Source organism: Thecamonas trahens (assembly GCF_000142905.1).
Source record: "Thecamonas trahens ATCC 50062 unplaced genomic scaffold supercont1.8, whole genome shotgun sequence".
NCBI classification, from domain to species: Eukaryota; order Apusomonadida; family Apusomonadidae; genus Thecamonas; species Thecamonas trahens.
This window is the reverse complement of record NW_013657672.1, coordinates 97,140-108,481: the sequence shown is the minus strand read 5'-3', so window position 1 is coordinate 108,481 and position 11,342 is coordinate 97,140. Positions and strand designations below refer to the sequence as shown.

General features: G+C 64.7%; 4 protein-coding genes across 4 annotated transcripts; 1 reads left to right on the top strand and 3 right to left on the bottom strand.

Annotated features, from left to right (window-relative positions):
• Positions 1-1,141: 1,141 nt before the first annotated feature.
• On the top strand, positions 1,142-2,992 carry AMSG_02012 (tetratricopeptide repeat protein 15; the record flags this gene model as incomplete). The annotated part of the gene is made up of 1 exon (XM_013905591.1): positions 1,142-2,992. One exon carries the CDS (start codon positions 1,142-1,144, stop codon positions 2,792-2,794), a length of 1,653 nt encoding a protein of 550 aa, XP_013761045.1. The 3' UTR covers positions 2,795-2,992.
• Positions 2,709-6,929, bottom strand: AMSG_02011 (uncharacterized protein; the record flags this gene model as incomplete). The annotated part of the gene is made up of 1 exon (XM_013905590.1): positions 2,709-6,929. One exon carries the CDS (start codon positions 6,927-6,929, stop codon positions 2,847-2,849), a length of 4,083 nt encoding a protein of 1,360 aa, XP_013761044.1. The 3' UTR covers positions 2,709-2,846.
• Positions 6,930-7,457: 528 nt separating this feature from the next.
• AMSG_02010 (6-phosphofructokinase) lies at positions 7,458-9,837 on the bottom strand (the record flags this gene model as incomplete). The annotated part of the gene is made up of 1 exon (XM_013905589.1): positions 7,458-9,837. The coding sequence occupies exon 1, from the start codon at positions 9,831-9,833 to the stop codon at positions 7,458-7,460; it is 2,376 nt and encodes a 791-aa protein (XP_013761043.1). The 5' UTR covers positions 9,834-9,837.
• Positions 9,838-10,041: 204 nt separating this feature from the next.
• On the bottom strand, positions 10,042-11,248 carry AMSG_02009 (COP9 signalosome complex subunit 7a; the record flags this gene model as incomplete). The annotated part of the gene is made up of 2 exons (XM_013905588.1): positions 11,025-11,248; positions 10,042-10,665 (listed from the first exon to the last, which is right to left on the bottom strand). The coding sequence occupies exons 1-2, from the start codon at positions 11,187-11,189 to the stop codon at positions 10,042-10,044; spliced, it is 789 nt and encodes a 262-aa protein (XP_013761042.1). The 5' UTR covers positions 11,190-11,248.
• Between the last annotated feature and the right edge of the window lie 94 nt (positions 11,249-11,342).

Sequence of the window (11,342 nt, the reverse complement as noted above, 5' to 3'; positions counted from 1 at the left end):
TGGAGTTTTATAATATTCTTAGCGAAAAAATCATCGGTTACGTTGTTTCGCAGATCATACATTTAAGGCCAGTTATCTGTCTTATGTAGGCATGCTCATTTGTGTAGTCTCGATTAGACTTATGGACATCACGGCGTCTCGCCGGTTTGGGTGGTCACGTCCTCGTGCGCAGTGTCCCTTTGGCCATCGGCTATGTCCTAGACAGTTGCAGTTGGGAGGGGGGGCGTACTGAGATGGACCATGTCAGCTGCTCGTCCCATGTGGGTGACGGGCGGTGTGGGACGGGCGAGGTGGAGAGGGTGGTGCCCTCGAAGGAGGCCATGCAGCACATGCTGGCGCCTGGTCTGGAGGGGAAGCCACGACCATTCCCCACACCCACCACTACCCGCAAGCGAGAATGTGCAGGAAACAGCATGTACAGAGACCCTGCTACTTTCACAAGGGGGGGGGGGGGAAGGGAGGGGTGTGTGGCTTGGTGGTGGCGGGGGTTTTGGCGGGAAACGATCGCGCGCCAGAATGGTACCACATCCCACAAACGATAATCATTGGTTTGAACGATAGCAACCATTGGGCCAAGCGACCACCCATCATCACCTGCCAGTAACCATCACCTGTCATCCATCACCCGTCACCACCCATCATCACCCATCATCACCCATCATCACCCACCACCACCCATCATCACCCATCATCACCCATCATCACCCATCATCACCCACCACCACCCATCACCACCTGCCACCCATCATCACCTGCCACCCATCATCACATGCCACCCATCATCACATGCCACCCATCACCACCTGCCACCCATCACATGCCACCCATCACCACCTGCCACCCATCATCACATGCCACCCATCACATGCCACCCATCACATGCCACCCATCATCACATGCCACCCATCATCACATGCCACCCATCATCACATGCCACCCATCACATGCCACCCATCATCACATGCCACCCATCATCACATGCCACCCATCATCACATGCCACCCATCATCACATGCCACTCGTGGTCGAATGGGCTCCGCTCCAGCAGGTGACAGCCCCTTCGACGATTCACCAACACCCCTCCCCCCCCACACACACACCACACTCATACACCCTCACCTCGCGTCACCCCACTCACAGCATGAGCTCAGACGGTGGTGGCGGTGGCAAGGAGAGCATGCGGCAGCGGCTGGCGGCACGGCTGCGGTCGCCCAAGAACAAGGAGAAGGGCAAGAGCAAGGCGAGAGGGAGGTCGGGGACGGGCGGGGACCAAGACGGAGGTGGAGGCGGGTCTGACGGGCGGAGAGTCCGTGTTCGCACACGCTCCAAGGAGGCGGCTCGGCTCTCGTTCCCGCCGAGGGCATCGACCGCAGACTCGTCCGAGTTTATCCTCTCGGAGCGATCGACGGAAGCGTCAGAGTCGCATGGACGGTATGCTGCGGGCGCGGGCGCGCCAGGACGTCGTGACCTGCCGCCGACGTCGCTGGCGGATCTCCCGCTCGCGCCGCCAATCACCGCCCTCCCGCTTATGTCTGAGCTGAGCAGGCAGCTCGGCATCCAGCACGTATCGGCAGCGCGGACAAAGCGGACTTCGATGGCCTCGGTCGCCCCTGAGCGCGCCTCTGTCAAGATTCTGGCAGAAGCCGGTGCTTGGGGCGACGTCGTTGTCCTCACCCAACTGCTACTCATGGACGAGAATGCCAAGCTCAAGCCCCATGAGATGGTCGAGCTGCGGACTGCGCGCGCCATCGCCTTGGTCAAGCTCCGCATGTTCACCATCGCAGACTCGGAAGTCGCACCGCTGCTGGCCGCCCCAGACTCGCTCTTCCGCTACTCGTCATACCCTGACGAGTACACAGACGGTGAGACCGGCTCGTTTCTCCCGTTTGTCGTCCGCCTCATCGCCGTCCAGCTCGCGTTCCATCTCGCAGAGACCTCGGTCGCCGCCGCAGCCCACTGCTCGCTGCTCGAGTACGTCCGGTCCAAGCGCGAACGCCTCGAGGCATCCGCAGGGTCCAGCGCCGAGTCGGCTGCCGCGAGCGGGCACAGAGAACTCCCGCTTGACCTTGTCCTGCTCGCCCCGCCCGGCGACATGCTGCACCTCCTCCTCGACAACGTCGCGCCGTGCGAGGCCAGCCTCGAACTATGGGAGGAGCGCGAGGTGCTTGTTATTGTCTCGCTCATCTCGATCTACGTCGCCCGCGACGAGCACCTCCTCGCCATTGCTCTGTACAAGGACCAGCTCTACCCGCTCCGCAGCGAAGACCCCGGCGTGCTTGCCGGCCTCGGCAGGCTGTACCTCACCGTCGGCCACGTCGCCGCCGCAGGCTGCGTCTTTGCCAAGGCCGAAGAGCTGCTGGATGCCGCCGGCACTCCGGCCGACTCGGTCCCTATCACCCACATCAACCGCGGGTACGTGGCTGTTGCCCAGGGCCAGTACGCCGCTGGCGCGCTTTGCTATCAGCGCGCACTCGACCTATACGTCGAGGTCGAAAAGAGCCACGACAGCGGTGCCACGCCCTGGTCCGAGTGCGCCAAGGCCGCAGCCGCCAACAACCGCGCTCTTTGCTGGCTCTACGCCGGGCATCTCGACAAGGCGCTCAAGTCTATCGAGAACATCATTAAGGCCGCGCCGGCCCGCAACATGAACCCCACCCTCATTGCCAACCTCTGCTCGCTCTACGAGCTTGCCGGCCGCTCCGTCCGCGCCAACAAGATGGCGCTTGCAACGCTTGTGGCCGAGCACGCGCCCGACAACTTTGACGTCTCGGTCCTCCGTCTCCAAGACGGATGAGCGCTCACGACCAGGATACATGACTTGTTCATTTGTCGCCGCCTCCTGCATGTCAGCGGACACTCTGCTCCTTCCGACGGTTGATGTAGATGGTGACGAGCTTGAGCTGCGACGACGAGAGCTCCGAGAGGCACGGCATCAGTGACTCACCAAGCACCATGTACGCTTCCACAAGTGTAAAGACCACAGCCTTGCGCACGTCTGTCGACGGATTCTGGAACGCGTCGAGAAGGCCGGGCAGAAAGGCCCGCAGCTGGGTGAACAGCACCTTGGGTGCCGCCCGCGCCACCGCCGTCGACAGCAGTCGAATGGCCAGGCAGAGGACAGAGCTCTTGGTCGAGGTGAGGACGAGCGGCGTGAGGACGTCAAACGACCGCGCCACTGGCAGCGCCGCAAGCAGATCGTTCAGCGCGCTCACCACGCCGGCCGCCACGTTGTGCGCCCCGCTGTCAGGCCCCGTCACATACGCCTCCAGCAGCGCCTGCACACCCACGTTGAGGTAGTTCTCAAACGCATGGGTGCAGTGGGTGATGAGCGCGTGGAGCGCGGCCACAGCCCCAAGCCGGGTCTCTGCGCACTGCGTCTTGCCCAACACGTCCGAGAGGACCAGGAAGACCTGTCCAAAGCACGAGTCGGTTACACTGCCGTTGGCGACCATCTTGCTCAGCTGCGCAAGCTCGTTCGCATGGTTTCCCTCGCGCACATCACGCATCAAAGCCTTGAGCACACCCGAGAGGCTGGGTGCCGCCCGCTTGTTGGCCATGGCCGCGACGATAGGCCTGCCGAGCCCACCTCTGCTGGGCGCCCGCTGCCGCGGCAGCGGCACAGTCTCGGGCTCGGCCGACAAGCTCGTGTCGAGATCGAGGTCGTCCAGGTCCGACGAGATGTCAACGTGGGCCGGCGAGACTGCCGGTGCAACACCTGCATCAAGCACGGTGCTCACCTGGTACTGCAGCACTAGCGGGAGGCTGGCGAGCGCGGTGGAAAAGGCCGAGTCGAGCCCGTCGCTCACCGCAGTCATCAGCGACCGCGCACTCTTGCGCAGGGTGAGCGTCTTCTCGGTGCAGCACGGCATGAGCTTCTCAATGAGTGACGCGCACAGGCTGTGCTCGGCCAAGACCTTGAGCGTCTCGGTGCGCGCGTTGCGGAGCCGAAGCGTAAACCAGGTGATGGCTTCGGTCCGTACCACAGGCAGCGGCGAGCCGAGCGCACGAGTCATGACCTCGGCGAGTACGCTGAGCTCAAACGCGCCCGGCATGAGGCCGATGAGCGACGCCGCGCCTGCCACCAGCGAGGTCTTGGGCGAGGCCTTGGCCTTAAGCAGGAGCGGGATCACCTGATCGAGCCAGCCCTCCAGCGGCTTGGCGTGCGCCTCCAGCAGCGCGCCGAGCGCTGCCATGGCCGCCATGACCACTCGGTGGTGCGGATCGTCGAGCTTGGCCACAAACACTCGCATGATCCGCTCATACCGCGAACCGACTCCGCCTGACGAGCGCTGAAGCCATGAAGCGTGGTCCGAGAAGAAAGCCCGCAGCTCACGGAAAGCATCGACACGGACCGCCCACTCGTTCTCCTGTGCCCGGCCGAGAATGTCGCCCAGTCGCGACTTCTCCGATCCGCCGCTCTCCTTCTTACCCGCAGTCTGCAACGCCGCAGCCTGAGCCTGGGCCTGACTGTTGGCGTGATGAGCAGCATTTTCCTTGCCGCTGGGGCCGAGGCCGCGGGCAAGCGATGCCCGGCGTGACTTGACCGACTTGAGCGAAGACCGCGACCGCGACCGCGACCGCGACCGCGACTGCGGCTGCGCCTGAGGCTGTGGCTGCGGCTGAGATGGAGCACGTTCCACAGCTGCCGCCTTTGTCTCGGCCGGCTCCTTTTTTTGCGGCGTCGCCGCGTAAGCGGCCGGATCGTACGAGTCGCGACGTTTCGACTTTTGCCGCCGCTGGCTCGAGCGCGGCGGACCCGCGCTGGTGCCGACTTCGGCTTGCGAAGGTTCGGTCGGCGGCTGGTGGCGTGGCGGGAGTGCAGCAGCAGATGCTGCTGCGTGTGAGAGGAGCGGGCCACTGGCCGTGGCCGAACGGCGCGACGAGCGCGAGCGGACCTGAGCCAGCTGGTCCTCGATGGACGCAGCTGCGTCAAGCGCAGCCTGCGCAGCCCGTGTCGACGAGCTCATCGACCGCTTGCTCCGCAATGACGACGCCGCCTTGGACGATCGGCTGTTGGACTTGAGACGCGCCGCAAGCTCCTCATACGAGAGCACCGGAGTGTCGGCGGCCGGGAACGAGCTCGACGCCCGGTGAGGCCGCGAGGCAGAGGGTTGAGGCACAGGAGCTGCCGTAGCAGGACCTGGAGCGGTGACCAACTCTGCCTCGCCTCGATCGGATGCTGCAGTCGAGGACGGCGGCGGATGCGCAAAGACTCCCATGGATCGACGGCGGCGGCGCGACTTTGAGGTCGGACGCGGCGGCGGTCCGTCGCTGTCAGCAACAGCACGAGATGACGACGAAGCGGCACCCGTGCGGCCGGACGAGGTAACGCCCGGGCGCGGCCGGGCGCGGCCGGGAGTCGATGCTGGCCGCGACGATGCTGAGGGACGCAGCGCCGTGGTGTCGCCCTTGGCATCAGCGATGCGTCCTTGAGTGGCGCTGTCAAGAGAGGCAAGAAGACGGCCAGCTGGCGACGGAAAATGAGCTTCAAATGCCCAGTAGGCCTGGCGACCGGCAGCACGGACCTCGGGTAGAGCGTCGGCAATGGCTGCGCGGATGGCGGAACAGAGAGCGTCGCCGCGAGAGCGAAGCTCGTCGGTCGAGTATGTCTGAAGAAGAAGGACCATGTACGCAGCACAGTACTTACGGAGCACAGTGGACTTGCCGGTGACCGCAGCGAGGATGCGGCCGATGGCGGCCGAGAGCGTCGAAGCGCGGATAATGGCCCGAATGGCATGGTCGGCAGGCTCGGAGATGGCCGCCTTGGAGGAGGGAAGGAGCTTGAAGAGGGCAGGCACAAAGTGGTCGGCGTGCGACTCAAAGCCTGAGCCGAGCGACTCGGCAAGGCAAACAAGTGTGGTGCACGCCGCCTTGGTCACCTTAGACCTAAGGTCAGAGAGCTGCTCGGTGAGCGGCGCCCGGAGCGAGGCCAGGCCCGAGTGGAAGCTCGGATACTGTGCCGCGCCGCCAACGACCAGGCCCTGAAGCTTGACGAGCGCTGCAACGCGATCGGTCCACGCCGCAGTCTTGGCATCAAGCAGCGGGGTGCGGATGGCGTCAAATATCGAGGCAAGCTCGCGGTCCGAGCCGACACGGACCGGCGCGGCAGACTCTGAGGTCTCGGATGAGACTGAGGCCGGCGACGTCGAAGCCGAGAGCGCGCGATCTGAGGCCGCACGCGGTGAGGTCGCCGAGCTCGACGAGCCTGGACGCGACGAGGACTCGGAACACCCCGGCTTGCGCGAGGCCGACGACCGGCGCTTCCGCTTGGTCCGCAGCGAGCGCGAGAGCGAGGGCGTGAAGCCGCCCGACGACTTGCGCTGCGACCGTGCATCGCGCATGGGCGTGTTTGGTGCCGCCGACTGGTGGAGCGATGCGTCCGGGTGAAGCTCAACGGATGCCAGGCGCTCGGTGAGCGAGGACTTAATCGAGCTGCCGATAAGGCCCGTGTCCGCCAACTGGGTCAGGAGCGAGTTGCCCCAGTACCGGTACAAGGTCTCCAGCGCAAGGGCAGCCATCTCGCGGACGGCCGGGTGCGAGTGGGCGCAGTTTTCGAGGACGACAGGAAAGGCGGCGGCAAAGTCGACAGCGGCGGGGCCATGGGCGGCAACGACAAGAACTAGCAGCCGCATGCCCTCTTCACGAACATGCCACGAGCGGGTGTTCGCCTTGATGGCATCGATGACGGCCGTGAAGACCAGCCGAGGGCTCTTGTACGCCACCATGCCGAGCAGAGCATCCAGTGCAGCCTGGCGAACCGACTCCTTGCCATCACCCAGACGAGCAGTAAGCGGAGGTAGCAGGCCAGAGGCATAAGCCTCGGCGGCAAGAGGAGGGAGGGCAGCGAGAAAGAGAAGGACCACATTAGCAGACAGACTCGCCACCTTGGGATTGGCATCGCCGATCGTCGTTTCCAGATAGTACGCCATGCTCTCTGCGCTCTCCTCCCAATCGCTAGGCGACAAACTTTGCGCTTGGCCAAGTGCCGCCAGTCTGGCCTTGGTGTCACCAGCCAAGCCCCGGAGGACAGCGTCAGCACTCATGGCTCGATACGAGGAGAATGACCAGGTGGAAGGAAGGTGGTACAAGCGGAGTAGGGTGTGGGTGGAGAGGGATAAGTGGGGGAGGGATGGCGGGGGGGGGGAGGGGAGGGGGGGACAGGTGGTGTATGTCGTCGTCGGCTTGTCGGCAAGGTGCGTGTGGTGGCTCTGGGCGCGTTGAGCGGGCGGAATGGTTGGCGTTTGCCCGCGGCGCGCAAAAGTTTGAAATTTTTGTGGACAAGCCCTTTGTGGGAATAACTTGATAGTTGCACCACAGCTGCCCCCCCCCCCCCCCGCCCCCCCGCCCCTGCTGACTGCAGCGCGATGTGATCGGAAGGTTCCGGGTCAGGAAGTTGACGCAGGGATCGAACAGATGGGAATCCGTGGTGTGGATGTTACTGTGCTCTACTCGCGCCATCAAGGGGCGGACGGCCCAGCGCTGGTGACGGGGGCAAAGCCGGGGGCAAAGTCGGGGTGCGGCTCGGTCTCGGCTGAGGTGATGGAGATGTTGCGGGTGGCGAGATCGTCCCACCACTGGCAACGCGGACGCCGGTTTGCGCGATCCATGGAGCCGTCGAGGGAGGACATGTCGGAAAAGATGACGGCAGACTCGGAGGTACCGCAGACCAGAAAGGCAGTGTCGGTGGAGTCGCGGAGCTCGAGGATGCGGGCGGCCGAGGCCGCAGCCAGCTCGATGCCGCGGATGCGGTCGAGCGGAGTCGGCGAGCCGCCTTGCTGCAGGTAGCCGAGGACGGAGGCGCGGACGGAGAAAATGCCGTCACTCTCGGCCTCGTACAGCGCGCACATCATCGGGGTGGTGTACGTTTCCGATGCAGCGTTGGCGGTGATGACGAGAGCAGAGCGTGGGGTGTTGGACTCGGTTGAGGCAGTGAAGCGGGCGCAAAAGTCCTTGACGTCGGCGAGGATGGCGGCGGCGGAGATACCACGCTCGTGGGTGTAGACCTTTTCAGCACCTGCGGCGAGGCCGGCCATGGTGGCGAGGAAGCCGCAGCGGGCGCCCATAACTTCGACGACAAAAACCCTGTGGGCTGAAGAGTAGGCCGACTGCTTGACGCGGTCACAGGCCTCGACGATGGCGTTCAGCGCAGTGTCTGTGCCGATTGAGTACTGGGTGCATGGCACGTTGTTGGAGATGGTGGCCGGAATGAGCATGCCGGAGAGGTGCGGCCAGAGGCGCGGCGCGGCATCAGCGAGGTCGACGAGGATCGACGCAGCCTCGAAACCGCCGATGATGACAAGGGCGTTAAAGGCCGAGAGGTGCGGGATAAGCCACTCGAGAGCCTTGTCCGGCGGGGTGCCGGCGGGCGCAAGGTCGGCGGGCAGAGTGCGGGTGGTGCCGAGCTTGGCGCCGCCCTCGGGAACCCACTCTCGGACGTGGGCCCAAGTGAGCGGGCAGGTCTTGCCCTTGGCAAGGCCCTCGAAGCCATTGTGGATGCCGACGACGTCGGAGACACCGGCGTCGAGGAAGATGCGAGTCAGGGTGGCAACGGCGGCGTTCATGCCGGGCGCCGGTGCGCCGACGTGCATGATGGCGACCCGGTAGTCAGGCAGGGCGTGGGCGGAGCGGTCGTGCGGGTCGGAGCGGAGGAGGGTACGGAGCATGCGGAAGAGCTGTGGGTACTCGGCGCCGCGAGCAACCATGGCGTCGTCGTACTTGCCGGCGGCAACGAGGTCGTGGACGTTGCGGGTGGCGGCGACGGCTGGATGGAGGGCGACCGGGTAGACCGAGGCGTCTGAGCAGCCAAAGTAGACGGGCTCGGGCGCGGGCGGGCCGGCGGCGGCGTAGCCTGCCAGGGCGTCAAAGGCGGCAATGCCGAGGTTGGTCGACATGTATCGGTCAAAGGCCGCCGGCTTACCGCCGCGCTGAACGTGGCCTAGCTTGGTGATGCGGGTGTCGTGGCCGAGCTCGGCCTCGATGACCTCCTTGATGCGGGCGGCAGTGATGGGCTCCATCTTGCAGTCGTGAGCGCCCTCGGAGACAATGACGACCGACCAGCGCTTGCCTTCGACACGAGCCAGCTTGGCCACTAGCGTTGCGGCCCACGACTCGAGCAGCTCGCCGGTGGTGGTCGAGACCGTGGGAACCGAGGTAGAGGTGCAGGGCGAGGGCGGCGACTCGGGGATAAAGACAAAGTCGGCCTGGGTGGCGAGACCGGCCATGAGCGCCAGCCAGCCGCAGTTGCGGCCCATGACTTCGACGACAAAGGTCCGCGAGTGCGAGGCCGCGGTGGCGCGGATGGCGTCGACGGCCTCCACGATGCGATGGAGGGCCGAGACGCAGCCGATGGTAAAGTGAGTGCCGAACATGTCGTTGTCGATCGAGCCAACGAGGCCGACGACATGCAGCTCTGCAGCGGCAGCGAAGTCCTGAGGCAGCTCGCCGTTTGCCACCGCCTTTTGCACATGATCGTCCCACTCGGAAGCGAGGATGGAAGCGCCCGTGAGCGAGCCATCGCCGCCGATGACAACCAGAGCGCCGGCATTGGCCTTGACCAGATTGACGACAGCGGCGCGGCGGCCTTCTTCCGTCCGAAATTGAGCACATCGTGCCGTCCCGTACTTTGTTCCACCAGCAGCCACCATGTTGGAGCAGTCCAACCACGACAACTCGCTCATGACTCCCTCCACCAGTCCCTTGTATCCGTCCCACACCGCAAAGACCTTGACGCCTGCCGACAGGCTCGCCCGGGCCACTCCGCGCAGTGCCGCGTTCATTCCCTGCGAGTCACCGCCGGACGTCAGTACGCACACAGACCGCATAGTGCCGCTCATGGAGAGTTTGTGGGGTGGGGGGGGTGTCTGTTGAGTGGGGTGAGTGAGCGTCAGGAGCTGTCGCCGTTTTGAGCTGAGCATCACGGAGCACGGTTGGGTCAGTGCGGGGCAGGCTCGCGGAGAGTAAAGGCCATCGACCAGTTCGGCAGCCCGATCACGGCAGTGCCTTACCGCAGCTCGGCCAACGTTGCCGTGGAGTGCATTTAGGCTAGCGACGGTGAGATGGATGCGGCATGGCCGAGGGGGCAAGGCGACGGCGCTGGCGTCGGCCCTGCTCGGAGCCCTCTTTGCCGGCCAGGGCTTGGACCTCGTGCTCGATGGAGAGCTCCATGTGGTGCTTGCGCTCGTCGTGCTCCTGGGAGACCTCGGCAGCGAGGACCTCGGCGGCGGCGGTCTGGTCTGCGGCGGTGGTGGCAGCGACCGAGAGGTCGCCAAGAACAACGTTGGCGCGGGCGATCCAAGCCTCGAGGTGGCCGATGGTCTCCGGCAGCTCGGCTGGGCGCATGTCGCGGCCCATGCAGGCCTCGATGACGAGGACCGAGTTGGCCTGGTCAAACTTGCCAACAAGGAGCGAGGCGTAGATGCACTCAATGATGAGGTCCTCCATGGCACGGGTCTCGGTCATCTCGAGCGCGGCTTTGATGTCGTCGTAGGTGATGGTCGGCGATGCTGCAGCGAGCGAGACCAGGGTCAGCTGGCGGAGCTTGCGCAGCTGGGCCTCCGACAGCTGAGGCAGCGACAGCTCGTCGGCCGAGGTGCGATACTGTGTGAGGTTGCCGTAGGCAAAGATATGCAGCAAGTCGAGGTATGGCTTGTGCTCTGTCTCTTCCAGCTGTAGGTGCGTATGTGGCATCGATCGTCCCGTCCCCATCGTCCCCCATTGTCCCCCATCGTCCCCCATCGTCCCCCATTGTCCCCCATCGTCCCCGTCGTCGGTCCCGTCCATCCCATCATCCACCCAGAGGCAACCACCACCACCAGTCAGTACATATGCAGCACACGCCGATCATGTAGAGTGTGAGTGCGATGCGATAGAAGCCCGGGCCGAGCCGGGCCGAGCCGAGCCGGGCCGAGCCGAGCCGGGCCGAGCCGAGCCGAGCCGAGCCGAGCCCAGACATAGCGAGGTGGTCGGAGAGAGGGGGGATAGCCAAGCAAGGTGGGGGTGAAGCAAGTGGAATGGCCCATACGTACCGCCTGTACAGAGGGAAGGGCGAGGAGCTCCCCAAAGACAAAGACCTCGGCGTCGTCAAGAGCCTTGGTCACCAGGTCGCGGACCATACGAGGAGTTGCCTTCTTGGCTTGGAGGGTGTACACCTCGAGCTTGTCCCCTGATGTCCTCTCAAGCACGCTGCTCATGCCTCTATCTATGCCTTGTGCAGTCAGGTGTTCCTGACTCCCCTCCCCACCCCTTCCCCACCCCTGCCCCACCCCTCCGTCCTGTCGCCTGTCGTCGCCAGCCTGTCGTCGCCGTCGGCCTGCTTTCGCTCAACTTTAGAAGGCAGGCTTCGG